The 19,485-nt window shown below is 41.4% G+C and overlaps 1 protein-coding gene across 4 annotated transcripts; it reads left to right on the top strand.

Annotated features, from left to right (window-relative positions):
- Nucleotides 1-504: 504 nt before the first annotated feature.
- Nucleotides 505-15,870, top strand: vangl2 (VANGL planar cell polarity protein 2). Of its 4 annotated transcripts, none has more exons than XM_017472668.3 (9): nt 505-1,257; nt 2,649-2,736; nt 5,635-5,890; nt 7,311-7,428; nt 8,980-9,587; nt 10,471-10,604; nt 12,087-12,222; nt 12,370-12,613; nt 13,175-15,870. In XM_017472668.3, exons 3-9 carry the CDS (start codon nt 5,820-5,822, stop codon nt 13,433-13,435), a joined length of 1,572 nt encoding a protein of 523 aa, XP_017328157.1. In that variant the 5' UTR covers nt 505-1,257; nt 2,649-2,736; nt 5,635-5,819; the 3' UTR covers nt 13,436-15,870. The 4 variants fall into 4 exon arrangements, with proteins under 4 accessions (XP_017328157.1, XP_017328158.1, XP_017328156.1 ...); XM_017472669.3 differs by having other exon boundaries at nt 2,646-2,736; XM_017472667.3 differs by lacking the exon at nt 2,649-2,736.
- Nucleotides 15,871-19,485: the final 3,615 nt, after the last annotated feature.

The following is a 19,485-nucleotide window of genomic DNA, read 5'->3' as shown; positions in this document are numbered from 1 at the left end:
CGTCAGTGGGTTTAATGTTATGGCTGATTGATGTATAGTGTCTATACTATAAACAGACAGGAGGTGCGTCCTAACACAAACAATCATTCCAGATTGGAAATCTTTTCCAAATTGGTTTTCTCAGCAATTTAACACACTTTTGTAATGCAACTGCTTAATCCTTTTTAAAAAATTGTGTTGTACACATCTTATAGGTTATTTGTACAAATAAGGAATAATAATAATAAAAAAAATCTACCTTTAAGTGGTAATTGTATAATTTAACTGTTCACTAGTTTCTACATTTGTTGATTAAAAACAAAGGTTTTCTTATGACATCCATTTTTTCCCCTCAACTTCACCAAATTCCTACACATAAGGACTTGAATGCAGCATTTATTCTACAACAAATCACCACAGAAAATTAATCACTGCCTTCTGGCCAATCAGAAACGAGTATTCCAGCACGGATTACAATAACAAACCCACACAGCAGCTCTGACATTTTTTCAATCCCATTAGCGCCTGACAGTCGGTTCGCGCATTCGACTCTTTTCGAGGAGTCGTTCAGGATTCGTTTGCGGCTGCTGTGGGATGGTGAGCAGGAACATGGGGGAGGAGAAGAGAAGGGAAGACAAGAAGCGGCTCAGCTCGGGGCGTAGTCGGCCAGCCACGGTTTGAATGAAAGGAGACGGAAATACGAAGAACAGGAGTAACTGATCCTGAAAGGAAATTGACTCGGAACGGATCCGGTTCTGCTCGAAGCGGAACCGAGAAGGCGCACGAGGAAATTTTATTATTAATTTGTTTTGTGCCCCCCCCCTTCGGTTTTGTGAGTTTGTGCAAAGTGGAAAGAAGGAGGACTGCAGTTTAAAGAGGGAGCTTTGGGAGAAATTGGAGGTTATGTCTAAACTCTTGTGCAGAGAGTCCTGGTAAAGAAACCCGTCGGTTTTTCTCCGAGCTTCTCCTGTTGTTTAATGCAGTCCATGTGACTCGGTGTCCCAGCACTCGGCTGATGAATGTGAGCGATAGTATTCCCACTCATTCACTCACACACTCTCCTAATGATCTGGGAACATCTCATGGATGGTGTGTGTGCATTCCTGCAATATACTAAGCTGTAGCATCTGCTTTGACCTAAAGGCTGTTCGGATGTTAGACCAGACGCGCCGGATTTGACTCGGTTTTGGAAAAGCTGCCTCTTGTTTGGGTTTTTTTTGGGCTTCTCTTTGTGTTACAGGATCCTCACCAGTCCACTATAGTCCTTCCTGAAGAAAGGTAAGTCGCCTTTTCAAAGCTTTTTTTGTTCACACGTCTTCTTACCTTCACTCTTTGTTAATGAAATCCGCACATTAGAGCTTGCAAGCAAGCCTGCACTTATTTATTATTGATTAACCCTTTATTCTGTAAACACTGATAAACATGCAAAACTGAAATGAATGCAAGTTTTTTTTTTCTTTCTTTTTTTTTAATGATGGAAATTTGAATGATCATTGTGTGGTATTCCTTTGTCCTGTAGTGTTTTGAATAGTTTTGCGTGAAACAACTCCTCCTTGATTCAACTCAACAAAACATTTTAACATTTATTCCCTCCTCCTCCTCTCTCGTCCTCTTGTTTTATTATTTTTTTTAAACCCAGTTTTGGATGTATCCGTGTTTAATTTGAATTAATACTCACTGTGTATTTGAACACACACTTGAACCATCTCATTGAGTTTGTTTAACTAAAGCGTGTGTGTGTCAGAGAGAGAGAGACTTTACGTCGAGTTACGTTGTCGCGCTGTGGGTGGTCTCTTGTGGATTAAAAAAAAATAAAAATAATAATTAAAAAATCGTGAAATATTTCTACATTTCTTTACAAGTGCAGTCCTGTGCAACCTTCCTGACATGCACGGATTTTTTTAGATTAAGCAAAGCCCTTTTTTTGTTGTTTGTGGAGCAGGCCTCAGAGCCTCGGACTCTCCCTGAGTGGGCGGCGGGGGCGTCATGCGGCCCTGCCCGCGACCACCACCACTCCTACCCCGAGGCTTCTAGGCCTGCGCAGCTTTAGTCGTCTGACCAGTCCAGTAACCTGAGCGCATTAGTGCACACCATTACAATAGCTCACGTTGTGTGTTTGATGCGCCCCCCCATATATATTTTAAATATAAGTAGGCCCATACATCATTTTAACAATGGTTAAACTAGAGTTCTTTGCAAGTGAGCGTCCTTCAGTTGTAATGGCCCAGGTCAGGCTTGGAATAATGGGTAACTCAATATCTCAACCATAACCAACTTGAGTGACATTTTGGATTATGAAACAAACCCAACACACCTCTCACTTCAAGTCATTCTTGGTCCTTTTTCCTCCTCTATAACTCTGAACCTCACTCTGAGAGTGTTTTTTGCATTTGGGTGATAATTCCTTGGTAATAAAACAATAGAAACCGTCACAGAAATTCTAATGGTTTCCACTACAAATGCCATTACAAACCATCAGCTAACCATTTAAACCGTTACGGTTCTTGATGTTATCCTCTGGACATAACATGCCACAAAAAAAGGCAACAGATTACCAGTAGAGACCCACAGGGACTATTACAGTTTCCGTTAAAACCAATTCAATTCCCATAAAAACCAGTACAAATTCTTTTAGGGTTTCCAGTGTTTTTTGTTTTGTTTTTCAGCAGAGTCACCACCTGAATTGAGTCTGAATGCAGCATTAGGCCACATGAAGCCATTGGATACATCCCAAACCACACACTACTACACTACCTAGTATGTTGCAATAGTACACCACTAATGGCTTGTACAGTTCTGATGTATTTACAGCACTAATGTGTGGTTACAAGCGTAGCTCTCGGTCTGGCTGATGGGGGCAGGAGAAATGGAAAACGGTAAGGGTATACCGATCCAATACTGAGTATCTGTTTCGGGGTCGATGCTGGAATGCCTGAAATCTTCAGAGTCTGTTCACATCCTATTTATTTCATGCTGTGAATGCAAACCATTTATACATTTTTTCCAAACAGACTCGAGCCGTATCAGTTTCCTTCAGGATATGTCAATACTCGAGGGTCTGATATTAGTATTGTATTAAAAAATCTTTGCACCATTCAAGATGACCAGATATTGTTTCATTCTCTTCTTTATCCTTGACATTAATGCATGGCTGTATTTTTAAAATCTTTTAAAACTACTGTTATGTGGTGTAGTGAGTCTCTTCAGATTGATAGGCGGCACGTGTGGGGAATCTGTCCTCGACAAATGGTGACTTGTCTCATCAGCTTTGTAAACAGTTCCTGACGTGTGTGTGTGTGTGTCTGAAGGAGTGGGTGAGGGAGCAAGAGAGAGGCAAAAAACAAGGTTTTCTTAATAGGAAACCTTGCGTCCTTCTCACATGAAACGTATTAGGTCCAGAGAGAAAAGAGACACTGTAATGATGAAAAGAACAGTGTTTATACAAATTAGATGATCAGATCAGGAATCCTTAGAACCTTCGAGCCTGATCCTTCAAATGTTATTTCAGGACCTGACTGCTCTCTCACACACACACATGCAGGTAAACACGTACACATACGGTTCACTGTGACATTTCTGTCTCCTTAACGCAGTAGGCCTGTGTGGTCAAAGGTCACATGACCACCGAAACTCAGCCCCCCATACCATTCCCAGCTCCTGTACCCCCGTATTCATTCCCATGGCAACAGCCAAGCTTGGTCACCCCGGATACGACAGCCGATGCCTGGGGAATGTGTGTGTGTGTGAGAGAGAGAGAATGATGAGCCATTACTGTGAAAGCGTGGATTGGAAACACCCAGGCCTAGTTTTCTCAATTTCTCCGTTGTTGGCTCAGAAGTTAGTTCCTATCTTGAAGTGAGTAATGTTGCGTTTATAAGATTTTTCTTTTATTATTATTAATTTTTTAAGGCCTTACTCAGGGAGTTGGGATGTAATCGTATGTGAACGTAGCACTGAAATCATAAACTTGATTTGTAGCCTTTGCGAATGCCTGGATAAGTTTGTTGTTAACACTATTGTGTCGCTGTTAGAGTTTCACAATGTGTTGAGAGTTTGTGAAATCGTCTCCTTTCGGGGTCTTTTCTCTGTCTTTGTTCCAGCCGCACCCCCTCGGCTCTCCAGAGCAATACCACGCTGTTGGAACGACACAGTATCCGAGTTTAAATCTATTCACCATCTCGCAGGGCAAGTAAAATATATCCAGTGTGCTGCCCAGTCTCGTGTTTTGATTGCCTGAAAACTTACTCGGATTAAAAAGTGGTAGCTAAAGTAATATAATAATGTACATTTCAATTAATTATCAGATTAAGGTAGTTTGTTTAATCGTTAACCTGCAAGCCAACATTTAAGCTATCGTCTGTCATGTTATGTCTTTGCGTCTCATGTAGAAGACATTTGAGTCTGGTTCACGTCTTTTATTTTATGTCTATGTTTAATTAATTACGCTGTGCAGTAAGAAAGTGAGCTGTACGACCGCTTGGCACGTCTGTGTATGCTAATTAATCCATCTGCTAAAATTGCTCTACCATCAGCGAAAGCCAGTGAGGAGTATGTTGTTGAACTTTTTTTTTTGTCTGCCAGGCGATTACGGCTTTAAAAACGATGGCCCCCAGGTAGCCCAGTTCAGCCCACTGAAATTTCCACCCCTATAGTGTCTGTAGAGATAAAAACAAATGATGGTATCAGAATCAGAAACATGGCCTCGGGTGGAGGAACTGACTGAACTGAGATGACTACGGAACGACCCAGTACAACGTGCTGCCGCCTGACATTCAAAGCCATGTTTGATCAAAAACACAGCTCGAATACTGGCTTTTACTGCAGTCAGGTGCACGTTCAATGCTAGTAAAGCTGAGAGAAATATCAGCCAGACATGCTGGTGTTAACTCGACAGACTGTAATTATGACCCCCCCTGGGGTTTGATGTGAAATGACCAAAAATGCATGCTTTGGTGCATGTGTAATACGCTTGCGGAGTAATCATCGATACGTAAACGCAAACTTCTAATCTAATTCGTGCTAGGTTTATTTATATATATATATATATAAGATTCATAATCACAACCTAAACAAAGCATCAGTAAGAATTTGTGAGTGAAATATGTGGAATGTACTCATTACATGTTACAGTGACTGTTTGTTTAAAAAATCTTTAAGGTCACATCCATGTGTTTCCAAGCAAGGACTTTTTGAATCGACTGACTGGGTAATATATCGGAACCAAGAGCTTGAAGTTTCCATAAGTGAGGGGGGGGGTCTTGCATGGAGATGAAGCAGGAGAGCTTGAAGATGTGGTGATCCAGGAGAACAGAGATGCTTCTCGAAGTTTGTAATATGGATAGAGTGATGAGTGTCCTATAGGAAGTGTTTCATTCCCAGACTGTCGTAAACAGGGATGAGTGTAGGATCAGATAAGGCTCTGAAGTGAGATGTTGTTTGTGCTGTGTGACAGCCCTGAAGGCAGGAAGTTAGCAGGAGCTGTGATGTGTGCGTGTTTGGGCAGGCTGAAGACTTCTCATGTTTCCACAGATCACATCATCTCCCAGCCAGACCTCTTTACTATATTTGAATATTTCAGAATGGGTTTGAAATGTATTTAGAAACTTTATTATATGTATATATACTGTTGTTGGTTTTTTTTTTTCCCCCCAACAGATTGGTCGTCCCTCATCTCTCCAGCCTCCAAAATAGATTCTCTCAGGAGTAAGGTTGAGCTGCTGAAGCTGCCGCTTGCTCTCTCATCCAAATCCATCTCCGAGCGCAAAACCCAGCTGGCCGGAGCAACAGAGCGCAACAGGGGCGGAGCTGGGGTCCACAAACCCCGCCCACTGGCCCCAGACATGGACAACGAGTCCCAGTACTCGGGCTATTCCTACAAGTCGTCACATTCCCGTAGCTCTCGCAAGCACAGGTGTGTGCACACACATGCACTCACGCATTCTCTCACTCACTCACTCACTCACTCACTCACTTCTTCCCATTTGTCGATATGCATTGTCTCTTTAAAGAACAGCTCCAGTTTCCTAAAAACAGCACAGAACAGTGTCTCTTGGAAATGTTCCCGAAATACACAATGACACGATGAGTGTTTTTTAATTCCCAGGAGTAGATGATGGTGATTTTATAAGGCTTGTCTAATCCTGTTGATAAGCTCTTTGTTGGTCTTTTGTTTAATCATATACACTAGAAGAGATTTATTATAATCTTTAACAGTATAATAAACGGACCAGTACAGACAAAACGGGCAATTTGCACGGTGTTTTCTCACGCACAGTGAGCGCACCGGAATGACGCTGTACTCTCAATAAATAAGTCTCTTTCTCACACACACACACACACACACACACACACACACACACACACACACACACACACACACACACCATGAACTGGAAAGCCTGAAAAGTGCACAATACATAAAGATCACCACTCTGCTTCAGTTTGATGCCGGACTTCAGTTGAGGTAAAATGCAAGATAGAGTTTTACACGGCGCTCTGCGTTCAGGAAAATACAAACAAGCAAAGCACTAAACCGTAGGTTTGATAACCGCAGTCACCTTTCAGCGACAGGTTTCAGTATGAAGGTTATTTTCATAATTGTGGTAGAAATAGGATGCAATATCGCCTCTGCTTTCGCATTTATTAGCGTATCTTTTAATATTAATTGTCTGTGACTGTTTTTTCTTGCTGCGTGCATGAAACTTTAATCTAAAATTTTGGGTGTGTATACATAACAGCATGTGTGTGTGTGTGCAGACATGCAGAGTTATATATTTACTCTAAAATATAAAAGCACTATGCCAATACCTTTTACTTATCACTTTTAATCTGTTTATTTCAATTTTATTTCAGCCACACACTAGCTGCGTTTCCGTCCGAGTTGCGAATCTAACTTGTGTGCAAACTTGTAATATCACATTAAACATTGGCGAATGAAGTGCGTTCCCCATGAATCCCACGTGCTCGAGAACAGCGCCGTCACTTCCGGGGGGAACTTCCGCCATTTTTACTTTTCCGAGCCAATTATGCAATCACGTGGTTCGTTGAGGCAAAGTCACGACGATTCTTTTTGATGCGCATCGAGGAATTTCTTCATTAAACGTGTTTCCGCATGCCTTCTTATCGAATAAAAAAAATTACCTGCCTCAGTTGAGCGCACAGGTTTTTGTTTTTATTACATTTGCACCCAATGTTTTTTATACTACACGGATTGAGACGGAGCTACTGGCATGTTTTACTTGTTAGAACAGTGTGTAGTTGTGTATGTATAAGGCATGCTGTTGATTGTTCTTGGGTTGGTTTCAATGGTTTTCTGCTTTGTGATGTCACAGGGATCGGAGAGACAGACACCGCTCTAAGAGCAGAGACAGCAGAGGGGACAAATCGGTGACGATCCAGGCTCCAGGAGAGCCGCTGCTGGACACGGAGTCCACTCGTGGAGATGACCGGGTGAGTCGTCTCACTTTACATTTCTATCTTATCCAGACTGACAAAAAAAAATAATACACAATCTGTGTAGGTGTAAGGCGCTAAGGGGCGTGTCCGTACATCTAGCTGATGATGAGGCTTGAATTTAAGACACTGCTATAGGGTTCTTCATCTGCAGTGTCGGGTCGTTTCTGCATGCTTGTGTGTTCCCCATGCTGTGTGCTTCTCGATATGGGTAAGAACACGGCAGTCACGCACCAGGTAGTCTCGCTCCGATTAACACCGGAAGTAATTCAACTCGACTGCAGGACGTGAACCATGAACCAGGAAGGACAGAGCTGTAGAAGCCACATGTTCACTGCAGATGCTGTAGAGCTGGAAACACCACATGTCCTAGAGATCTGGATAAAAATAAAAATATTATGTATGTTGGTTGCAATACAAACATTTTTTCAAACTACTTGTTAATATAATTGTCTAGTCAGTTATCGAGTGCCGGTGCCGTGTTTGGATGATCTTCATGATTTCTACACACACATACGCCAAGAATTGTTTACGAGGAGGGTTTAAACTCTACATTCCTCATCTCTTTATATAAATTTATTTATTTATTTATTTAAACAAATTAAAAGTATCCTTCACAACTATTCAACCAGAGGGAGTATAAAACGCACACCACCTTTTTAGATTCAGTAGTTTGGTGTGGAAAAATACTTTTTATATACAGCAGCTGTTGTGTGGAATAAACTTCTCTCTACTTGTTTACGCTGAAATAATAAAATTAAAACAAGATAACATCACGTGTTATCTCGCAGCCGTTTCGGCAAGAACGGCTGCTGAATAAGAACATGCGAACCAATAATTTTATTATTTCACAGTTCTTGCCTGCTTGATTAGAACAAGCTGCCGTCTGGAGTTTTTTTTTCACCGCAGTGGAAATAAGACTCAGCAGACAGGCGGACGTGTGAAAGCGTGCTGATAGCTTTCACACCTATTCATTTGTATGCTGAGTTGTTTATCAGTTGGTTTGGTTTCAAACTGTATGCTATTAAACTGTTGGGAAAAAAAAAGTGCACATCGAAATCACACACATGGCTTGAGCGTGGATAAATAAATGAACTATTGATATGATTATCTAGAAGTAAGTATTGAGTTATTTTCTGTTGGAGGTTATTGGTGATTTAAGTGAAGAATTAAACGAGCATACAGACTCATGGTTTGTCGTGTGAAGAAGCCGTTCGACCGAGCTCTGCTTTTCTCAGCACAAAAGCTGCCTGTGTGAGCGGGTGTGCGAATATGACACGAGGACCTCTAGACTGTGTGCAGTTCATTTTGCTTTGTCAAGTTCATCACCGTGAACTTTAACCCGGGTAAAGGAGACCAAAGTGTGGGCTGTGCTGTGTTTCCTGGGGGGGGACATGGAGGAATCCTGTGGATGAGCGGCCACACCATTAGTTCTCTCTCTCTCTCTCTCTCTCTCTCTCTTTCTCTCTCTCTCTCTCTCTCTCTCTCTCTCTCTCTCTCTCTCTCTCTCTCTCTCTCTCTCTCTCTCTCTCCTTCTCCTCCTTGCAGGATGATAACTGGGGCGAGACCACTACAGTTGTGACTGGAACGTCCGAGCATAGCGTGTCCAATGAGGACCTGACGCGAGCGTCCAAAGAGCTGGAGGACTCGTCTCCTCTGCAGTGCAAACGTTTTGCGGGACCGATCCTGAGCGGAGTGCTAGGTCTTTTCGCTCTGCTCACGCCTCTCGCCTTCCTGCTGCTGCCTCAGGCGCTCTGGCGGGACACGCTGGAGCCGTGCGGCACGCCGTGCGAAGGCCTGTACGTCTCGCTCGCCTTCAAGCTGCTGGTGCTGGCCATCTCGACGTGGGCTCTGTTCCTGAGGGCTCCGCGCGTCACCCTGCCACGCTTCTTCGTCTTCCGCTGCCTGCTGCTGGCGCTCGTCTTCCTCTTCGTGGCCTCCTACTGGCTGTTCTACGGCGTGCGCGTGCTGGAGCCCCGGGAGCGGGATTACCGCGGCATCGTGGGATATGCGGTGTCTCTGGTGGACGCGCTGCTGTTCATTCAGTACCTGGCGCTGGTGCTGCTCGAGGTGCGACACCTGCGACCCGCCTTCTGTCTCAAGGTGGTGCGCACTACAGACGGAGCCAGCCGCTTTTACAACATCGGCCATCTTAGGTACGTCTGTGTGTGTGTGTGTGTTAGGGGGAAATCAAACAAACTGCCAGATAGTCGTAGATCCGGTAGGAGAAGGATACAGTCTGACATTTCTGACTGTATTACTGTTTTTAAGCTGAATTAATGACATTACTTTTATTATTACTGAATTTAGTTTTATTTATGTCTGATAAATACCTCTATTCGCCATGAAATAGCCACTGAAGCTGGTGTGGCGATAAACCCAAATGCAAACAAACTTTTTAAATGGTCTTGGATGGAAGTTCTGTATGCCGCGGACATTTCCTTGTTAGTGAGGTAAATGAGGTGTGTAACATGCGGTAGGCTGATAACTCTGGTGTCTGACGTGCCGGATGTACATTCTGGCGGCACAACGATGAAGAGAAGTATACCGACAATGTTATAGAAACAATAATGAACAGCTATATTAATCACTTTAGTCACTCATGTAAACCCCCGGTTTTTTCTTTATGAATACTGGATAAAGCGGTTTAACAGAAAAGCCTACAGCAGCACTATCACCTGTAGCACAACACGCCCACTTTCACTTTGTGTCTCTAGTTTTGTGCGCTTTGTCTGAACTCAGCATTACATCATTAAAAAAATAAAAAAGACTGCCAACCTGTTTTTGGGAAAGAATAATTCTCACGCCCTAAAGATGATTAAATTACAAAGCACTGTAGTGTATTAAGGGTCTTGACTGCAATACCGTCCCTGACCACTGGAGGGAGTATATAACCACTCTAATGTCTCAGAACATAACCCGTACTCTTACTCGTGAGTGTATAAGTTTGATATAAACTTGTAACCTCATGGAAAGGAGACACTGATGACTCTCTGATGGCGACGATGATGATTTTATTGTACCCGTGTCGTGTTCCAGCATCCAGCGAGCTGCAGTGTGGGTGTTGGATCAGTACTACAGTGACTTCCCCGTCTATAATCCAGCTCTCCTAAACCTGCCCAAGTCCATCCTTTCAAAAAAGATGTCCGGGTTCAAGGTGTATTCCCTTGAAGGTAAGACTCTTAATGAATTTATATCATCTGGCGTGTAAATATAAACAGTAGTGGAATCGGCCGAGATGCACTGGAGGACTCTCGGGGTGTATATTTCCTGTTTCCTACAAACAGTATGCTTTGTTGAGTATCAAGGCAGGCACATGTAAGGTCAATGATTACCATTCATGAATTGTGTGGCACAAAACAAACACCGTTTTCCTTCAAAGAATCTCTGCTTGAAGAGAATTAATAAACATGTAGGGTAACATAACTGTGGATATAATACTTAGCAAGCTATGATGGTGAAAATAAGTTGAACAAGGCGATTAAACCTGGAGATTGTTTCAGGTACGTTCATACAGCTTTCGATACAGCCGTATCGAAGTTTCTACTGTCTGTTAAACTAAACGTTCCTGTTAAGATTTTTGGCTCCGCTAACTTCCCTGAGTTGGTCTGATCAGTGCTGTGAGGACGACACGTATTGATAGAGAAGCATTCCCATTGGTTGCAGCCTGTATGTATTCTGGCCAATCAGGAAAGCCAACTTCATGCACCCAGGCGCAGGATGTCCCCACTACGCTTATGAGGAACTCGCTTTCGAATGAAGTCAAAACAAAAAAAAAAACAACTTAATTTCCAGTTTAAACTGGACATCCCCCCAACCTCCCCACCGAAATTTACTCACCTTATCTGGAAATGCTTTTGACTTGCGAATGCAGTTGATTATTTGTAGGTCATATGACAACACGCGTAGGCAATACCGAGAACTGAAAACCCTGACCGAAAGAGTCTCTTCTTTGGACTTTCCTTTTAAACCTCAGTTATGTTCTATTGTTCTGTGTTTCAAACAACACCCCGTTTAATTTTAGTTGGAGAGAATAGAAAAGATAGGTGGAACATTTCCTAAAGAAGACTAAATAATAATAATAATAATAATAATCATCACAGGATAGAAAAGAATGTTGTTCTTGTGAAATGTCGGTTGGAACAGTATATACGTTTATTACCTAAAAATAAACGATCGCTGACTCTTCCATTTATGGTCATTTTTACATGAAGTAACATGTACTGTGTAATCTTTCCAGACAAGTACACAGGGGAAAAACTTATATGTATAAGTACATTACTTCACTTCCACATCTTTATTAAAAATTTTCTTCTTAAACTTTATCAGAAGCTACCATGATACCACTGAAATAGAGGATGTGGTTTAAGGCGGCTGTTTTTGGCTTTCATTACCCTAATTTTTTTCTTTACACTGGGTGCAAAATGTGTGTTATATACTGATTAAACAATGCAGCAAATATTTCAATCACAGTATGTGCATATTTGCAGTATGTGCAGGATCTTGGCCTCTTAATAGTCTAACAGTATTAGCACTTATTTATTAATAATGGACATTGAGTGTATTCCAGCAGTATGTTTAAGAAAATAGTCTGACTTTAGTGCCAGAACATTAATCATATGGTTTTTTTTTGGTGTTTTTTGGCGCTCCTTCAGAGAACAGCACCAATAACTCAACCGGCCAATCACGAGCGATGATCGCAGCAGCCGCACGCAGACGAGACAACTCCCATAACGAGTATTACTACGAGGAGGCCGAGATGGAGCGCCGGATCCGCAAGCGCAAGGCCAGGTGAGGGTCATTCCACCGTCAGAGCCTTTTACCTTATCGAATCGTACCTACTGCCCGACTACAAATGGATATGCCAGGGAACGTCGTTTTTGAGAGACAGGCCGTGGTTGGGAGTATTTTTAAGCCCTTTGCGTTCGGTGCTGTTAGGCTGGTGGTGGCCGTAGAGGAAGCGTTCACGCACATCAGGCGACTCCAGGAGGACGAGGCGGCCGTGACCCCTAAGCACCCGCGCGAGGTGATGGACCCCCGCGAAGCCGCTCAGGCCATCTTTGCTCCGATGGCACGCGCCATGCAGAAGTACCTGCGAACCACACGCCAGCAGCCGTACCACAGCATGGAGAGCATCATCTCACACCTGCAGTTCTGCATCACACACAACATGACGCCCAAAGTGAGTCAAAATCAACATGCCTTATCACTGTCTCCATAACAACCACAACCTCGATTTATATAGAACCTTGTATTTGAACCGGATTAAATGCTATTGTAGAAGAAAAAAACAGACTAGACTAGGTCAGGATAATCAGCTAACATGACTGAATGCTGATAATAGTCCTGATACCCGTCCTCAGTATCTGATTATCTCTAATAAATATCCGTGTGGAGCTAGTGAATGAACGACTTTTAAATCTAGATTTAAAGTTAGGCAGCTGTGTGTTGTACAGCTTTTCCGTAATGTTGGTGACGTCCCCTTTCAGTCTCCCTAAAAAGGGAGACCTAAAACAAGTAATTCTAGAAGCGTTTAAAGTCTCCATGGTCATTATGTAAAGTAGAAAGTCGATGTGTATGGATTTATATAATTGAAATGCCATGCTGAGATTCCATGACTGAAGAGTTAATTGTCATCAGTCTGTGACTACGTATCATTGAACAGTCCTAACATGCTCGATATTCATTATTGACGGTCACTGGGAACATGTGACAGGTGACTACTGTTCTTGCTGTGCTTCAGGCCTTCTTGGAGCGTTACCTGTCTGCCGGTCCCACCATGCAGTACCAGAGGGAGAACGGCAGGGGGCGTCAGTGGACACTGGTCAGCGAAGAGCCCGTGACCTCTACGCTGAGGCAGGGCCTCGTGTTCTCGCTCCGGCGCCTCGACTTCTCCCTCGTTGTCACGGTGACTGCGCTCCCCTTCCTTGCACTGGGTGAAGAATTCATTGACCCCAAGAGCCACAAATTTGTCATGAGGCTGCAGTCTGAGACGTCTGTTTAGAAAGCGGTACAGAGAAGAGGAAGAAGGCTCGGTGATCAAGATGGAGAGAACCACTTCTTTTTAACTATTTTTTTTTTTTTTATATCGCTGAGCCTGAGTCGTTTGTCTGATTTACTATTTTTTTAAATATATATGTAGATGGTTTGGACTGAACAGTTCTTGCGCATTTCAAACGTAGACGGTTGGCATTCCCGTCTCGACGACCCCATAAAGTTAGTGTCACTGTGCAGAGCTGAGGCCCTTTAGAAGGTGTTGTTATTGTTGAGATGTCACTTTACCCACAGTGAAATTGTCGGTTAATCTTGTGAAATGCCAAGCTGACTACGCAAAAGGCATGTGTCAAGAGCTAATGCAAGTTTGATCTTCCTTTCTCAAGAATAAGTGTGTTAACACTGTCAGGTCAAACAATTGAGGTATGACGCGTACATCAGATTACGCGAGAGCCTTTTACACCGGAGTCTGAATCAGCGTGGTTTGGTTTCTCATTGCACATAATTAAACAGACCAAAAAGCACAACATATTTTGGAGTATTCAGAACTAAAAATAACTTCATAAAATTTGATTCATTGGCCAGAGGTGAGGCGAATCACAACAATCGGCTGAACACTGAACATGGAGCCGGCGTTAAATAAATGATTAGATAATTATAGAAGTTATTAATTAAGAAAGGAAAAAAAATAAGTTTTGCATACAGAGTTCTCTTTTTGTTTGTTGGTCGAAATATCCAGAGCGCCTCAGGTTATGAGAAAATGGATCCTTACGTTTGATTCACTTCCCGTAGTCGAGTCGATTCAGAGTCGAATCGGACTAAGAGTTCACTTGGAGTTCAAGTGGACCAGACGGTTGAGATTGGGGTTTTCTCACCTGCTTAAAGAACCGCAGCGAGGGGGAAAACGTACCAAGTGTTTATTCAAATGAACTAAACACAGCGTATTAAAATAAAATAAAAAGTTGAGTCATTTATCAAGTCAGAAATGATTCAACTAGCATTCAAGCATGTTATGGCTCCGGTTTCACTTCACAGGTCACCCATGGCAACGTATCTGAAGTGTAGTGAAGATAGAGTGAAAAATTAAAGCCGAATACAAAACGTTTTATCCAATTGTTAATTTTTTTTTGTTAAATTTAATATTAAAAGAAACACTATCAAGGCATCATTTTGGCCGAAAACGTGCAACTTTAATTAATTTGCATCAGTTGACGGCTGCTTCATAGACCTCAATACCCCGTTAATCGTAGCCTTGTTACACTACTGTAATTAAATCTCTCTCTACTGTGCTTTACAACATCATACTTCTCTACACGTTCATCTTTACATTCAACGTGTTTACTACATGTTTACTTTTTTTTTTTTTTTTTTTTTTTTTTTTTTTTTTTTTTTAAAGCTGGAAACACTCCATTATTTCATTAATGTGTGTAAATAGGAACCCAAATCACAAGGGCTTATAAAGTGTCTCCTCTCGTGAATGTGGTCAGTAGTTCACCTCCGAAATGCTAACGCTGCTACTCTGTGAGCATTATGCAAGTGAGATCGTGCTAACAGGACTGCGTTAGCTTTCATTCATAATGATTGTTAATGTTATAGGGTGAACTATTAGTTTTGTTGTATACATTTTTTTTTATTCTTAAAAATGATCAAGGGGCCTTTTAAATGTTTGTTTACATTTTGAAAAAAAAAAGCTGGTTCATGTACCTGGTAATGATTCCTTCAGAATAAGGAAGGAAATTGTTTTGTGTCATTTTAGAGGTTGCGATGTTCTAATCATCTGTGGCATTTATACGCCGTGGAAATAATGATGCAAACTACAGCTCATTTACACATCATTCCAGTAAGACCAGACCTACTTCCATGTTCATGTAGTGGTATTAGTGTGGTAGTATGTGAGAGGGAGTGCACCTTCTCTCACACACACACTGGTGGCGCACAAAGTATGCCCATCGCTTGCCTTATAATTCAGACAACTCCCTTTACAAGTCTCACACAGCGAGGCCCACAGCCTTCAGCACATGTTACACTTTGTATGTTTTTTGGCAGCTGTAAACGTTGTTTTTCCCCTTTTGTACATAAATCAAATTTGTCATTTTTTTTTTCAAAAAGAAAGGAACTCTTCAATCTCATGGAAGACTGAAAGTTTTATTTCATGTAGGTTGTTTTTAAACGAACCCGAGATCTTTAGGCCTAATGCATGCACATAGGTAATGAAGTTTTGTAACAGTTGTACTCCTCACCTTGTTCTTTTAAAGTGAAGCTAAGCCTTTAACTTTTTTTTTTCCTCAAAAAAAGAAAAATCTGAAAAATACAGTGTGTTGTAAAGAGATTTTGTAGATTTGTTATTGTGTGAAGCTTTTTTTTGTATTATTATTTTGATAATTTTAGAACTAAAAATGTTACAGGCTTTTTAATAAATGATCTCAATTTTGGTTTACAACTTTGTATTCTTGTGTGGTGGTTTTTATTTATTTATTTATTTATTTATTTATTTATTTTAAAAATGGGCCCCAGATTTCTGTTCATCATGAGTTTATAGAGTAGATAATAGCTGTAAAGGTCCATCAGAAAAACAAGTCAGAAGCTCTTTCTCTTCATAGTATGTGTGTAAGTGTTTCCCTCCATTTACAAAAGGTTCAGATAAAGCTAACAGTGTCATTTCCGCTTTGAAAGTTGATTGGGGTGAGGCCCGAGTGCGTGAGTGTGAACTGACTGTGTGGAAAATGTGAGGCCTCGTGGTGTGATGATTCCATGTTGAAAGTCATTGACCTCTTCAGTACAACCCATTTCATTGTTTGATGGGGACTACATGGTAGTATACCTGATTTTATGCACCTGTTAAAGTGTAGCTCAAGTAGCTGAGCACAAAGCACATACTTTTTGTCACGTACTGTGGTGTAGCCTTATCTGAAGTCAGTATACTACAAGTAGTTTCCTTTTGACTTCCCCCCACTTCCTTTCACCAACCGCTCATGCACAGCATACAGCGTGCTAGAACTGACAGTGCATATCTGAACGCATGGGTTTACAAGAAACCGACTTCACAGCCACAGAAACACGGCATGTGGAGGGGGAAATGCTGTCGAAATAAGTATCACGCAATGTGTTTAAAAGACACACAAGTTAAAATGTCGTTAAAGCATTTGTTTATATTCAGTCATAAATTTATTTGATACAAATGTCGCCTAAATTCAGATCTGTGCAAACTGTTCCCACATGAGGCTCACTTTTATGGGATCAATTTCCCTTCAAAAAAATTGCGGTCACGGATCGAAAAATAAGTGTGAATCAAACGCTTAAAAACCCATGCAAAGTTATATTGCACAAAACTGAAACATGAATTCAAAGTTTTTTAGAATCGCGCACAAAATCGTTTTCCTTGGAGTAAATGAGGACGGGCTTTAGCGTCACCAGTGGTCCACTGTAGCTCCTCCTCTAGCCAATCAATCAAAGTGGGGGAGATGACGTCACTCCAATGCGATTTATACCTGTTGTGTTGACTAGTGAAGAAAGACGGATAACTGTCAGGCAGCAGATCCTGGACGATTACAACATTTTAACATAAATGTATAGTTAGTGGGTGGCAGAAGACATGTCTGTTTTGTGGATTTTGACTTCGGTGCAAGGGATTAAATTATGGTTTAAATTATTTTGATAACTTCAGAACAGTTTGTGTATATTCAGTCAGTGTTAAGGCTGCGTTTAGAGAGACTTTTATCACGACTACAGGAAGCCATGCAGCGCTTGCCTCTGGACCTGGATTATTTATATTTTATCTGCACAAATAGCATGATATTGATTAGTACTCTGTCTGATGAATACAATTTAACATTCGGAGTCATGCAAGTATAATGAGGAAAAAAACGTTATATTGTGTATTCACTATGTAGGCTATTCATTCACTTTTTATAATGTTGTCAACTTATGGTAAAATGTATTTTTCCATTCCACAATGTACCACTATGGCAACACATTATTGCACACTTATTAAAAATAAAAACTGAATACCACATCGATATAAGTATTTAAGCTATGACTCTTTAACTCAAGAACATCCTATTTGTCCTTCAGATGTTCAAAACTATTAGCACTTCCACATACATAGGGCACTGAGCAGAGAACGGTGAGGGTAAACCAGAAAAGCTGTTGGTACGGCTTTATTAATGTGGTGACGACTGATTCCCTTGATATTGAATTCGACGCACTAGTCGCATTGGAGTGACGTCATCTTCCCTCTTGGATTGATTGGCTAGAGGAGATGCTGCAGTGGACCAATGGTGATGCTAAAACCCGCCCTCATTTATTCCAAGGAAAACGATTTTGTGCGCGATCCAAAAAAACTTTGAATTCATGTTTCAGTTTTAGCAATATAATTTTGCTTGTGTTTTTAAGTGTTTGATTTTTGAATGTCGGATTATTTTTCGATTCGTGATCGCAATACTTTTGAAGGGGAATTGATTCCATACACTTTCCTCTGTGGGAGTGTAACGGATAGCTGCACAGTGATGCAGAGGCGGAGTCCAGTCTATTCCGTGGTGTTACAATTAACGCCCCCCCCATTTAAAAAAAAAATACATAAATAATAATAATAATAATTTGTACAAATAAACTATCTAAGTATATTCAGCCTAAGAATTATGCTGAGTTTTCTATTTTAACGGAAGAGAAGGAGAAAAAAAAGATGAAGGGAAGGGTGTGGTTTTCGGAAGCTATAAAAAGAACAGGTGACTAGGAAGAGGGAGGCAGGCGGGACTGGCGGAACTGGCGGTACTGAAGGTACTGAAGGTGGGGACCAGGTGAATGCGCTTACTGTGGATTATAACTTCGTGTATATTGATTCAGGAGGCTGGAGAACACTTCAGGAATATCCTGTCAACGTGAATCAACGAGCGAGCGGAGCTTTAAGGGTTCGGAGGCACATCACGGGATTGAGATCCTTCCTTTAATACTTTTGTGGAGAAGCAGTTTGCTTAAATCATTGGATGTTACTGTAAATAAAGAATAAAGGGTGTTAAGCAGAATCTGACCGCCGTTTTCCCAGGTTTAAATTCACGAACTCCCTTATGCCTAAATCACCATCATTAAAGTACTGCTATTAATGTGAACAACTTCTTATTTTGCTTTGGTGAATTATTTTGCGGTTATCTGTTTGTGTGTGTGTGTGTGTGTGTGTGTGTGTGTGTGTGTGTGTGTGTGTGTGTGTGTGTGTGTGTGTTTATGAATAGATGCTTATTTCCTTACTGTCTCGCATATTAATCCCACGTATGAGAACTTTTTTTTTTTTTTTGGTTATTTCGTTTGCTATGAACGAAAAAGAGATCTGTATCTTATTACACTTTATTGCATGAACTGGAAATTATGATAATGTTGATCTTCCTTTTTGAGTAGCCTACTGTTTTTCTTCCAGCTGAGTGATGTCCAAATTATAAGTGAGGGTTATTTTAGACTGTCTGGCGCCCAAAACCGACAGGTTAGGCTACGGGGGGCTGATTTGAGTGCCCGCTTCGCTTAACTCTGTGTGTGTTTGTAGAGCAAACTAAACACATAGCCTTGTCTAAAATATCTCGTGTACTTCCTGTTTTCCTCCCCACTTCCTTTTAGTGCCACCGACTCTCGGAGTGCTTGAACTATCACATTGCAGACAGCACGTCTGACATGCACATGATTGCTGGAACCTTCACAGCTACATGGAAACATTAAGGCATTTCCTTATTTTACATCAAAAATTCATCATATATCTATATGATCCTGCAGAGTTTAGCTCCACCCCTAATCAAACACACCTGAAACATCTAACTAAAGTCTTCAGGATTACTTGCAAGCTACAGGCAGGTGTGTTTGATTAGCGTTTTTGTGAGTTAACTTACTAACTAGCCCCCTAAAATGACTAAATCACATCGTTTGTGATACAAAGCCAGAGATCCGCAAGCATTCTTTTAGCAGTCAAGAATCAAACGTTATCGATCAAATCTAAAACCACATAATTTAGACGTCTCTGTTGTGCTACATTCCTGCTTATGTACAAATATTTGCATGAAATTAGACCGGTCTTTAAAGTGC

Source organism: Ictalurus punctatus, chromosome 7, assembly GCF_001660625.3.
Source record: "Ictalurus punctatus breed USDA103 chromosome 7, Coco_2.0, whole genome shotgun sequence".
NCBI classification, from domain to species: domain Eukaryota; kingdom Metazoa; phylum Chordata; class Actinopteri; order Siluriformes; family Ictaluridae; genus Ictalurus; species Ictalurus punctatus.
The sequence above is the reverse complement of the archived record's forward strand: the minus strand, read 5'-3'. Positions and strand labels throughout refer to the sequence as shown.

Coding starts and splice junctions, on each gene's coding strand:
- vangl2 (XM_017472667.3), top strand. CDS start 5,820: ATGGACAACGAGTCCCAGTACTCGGGCTATTCCTACAAGTCGTCACAT. Junction 10,605..12,086: donor CAAGGTGTATTCCCTTGAAG/GTAAGACTCTTA, acceptor GCGCTCCTTCAG/AGAACAGCACCAATAACTCA. Junction 12,223..12,369: donor ATCCGCAAGCGCAAGGCCAG/GTGAGGGTCATT, acceptor CGGTGCTGTTAG/GCTGGTGGTGGCCGTAGAGG.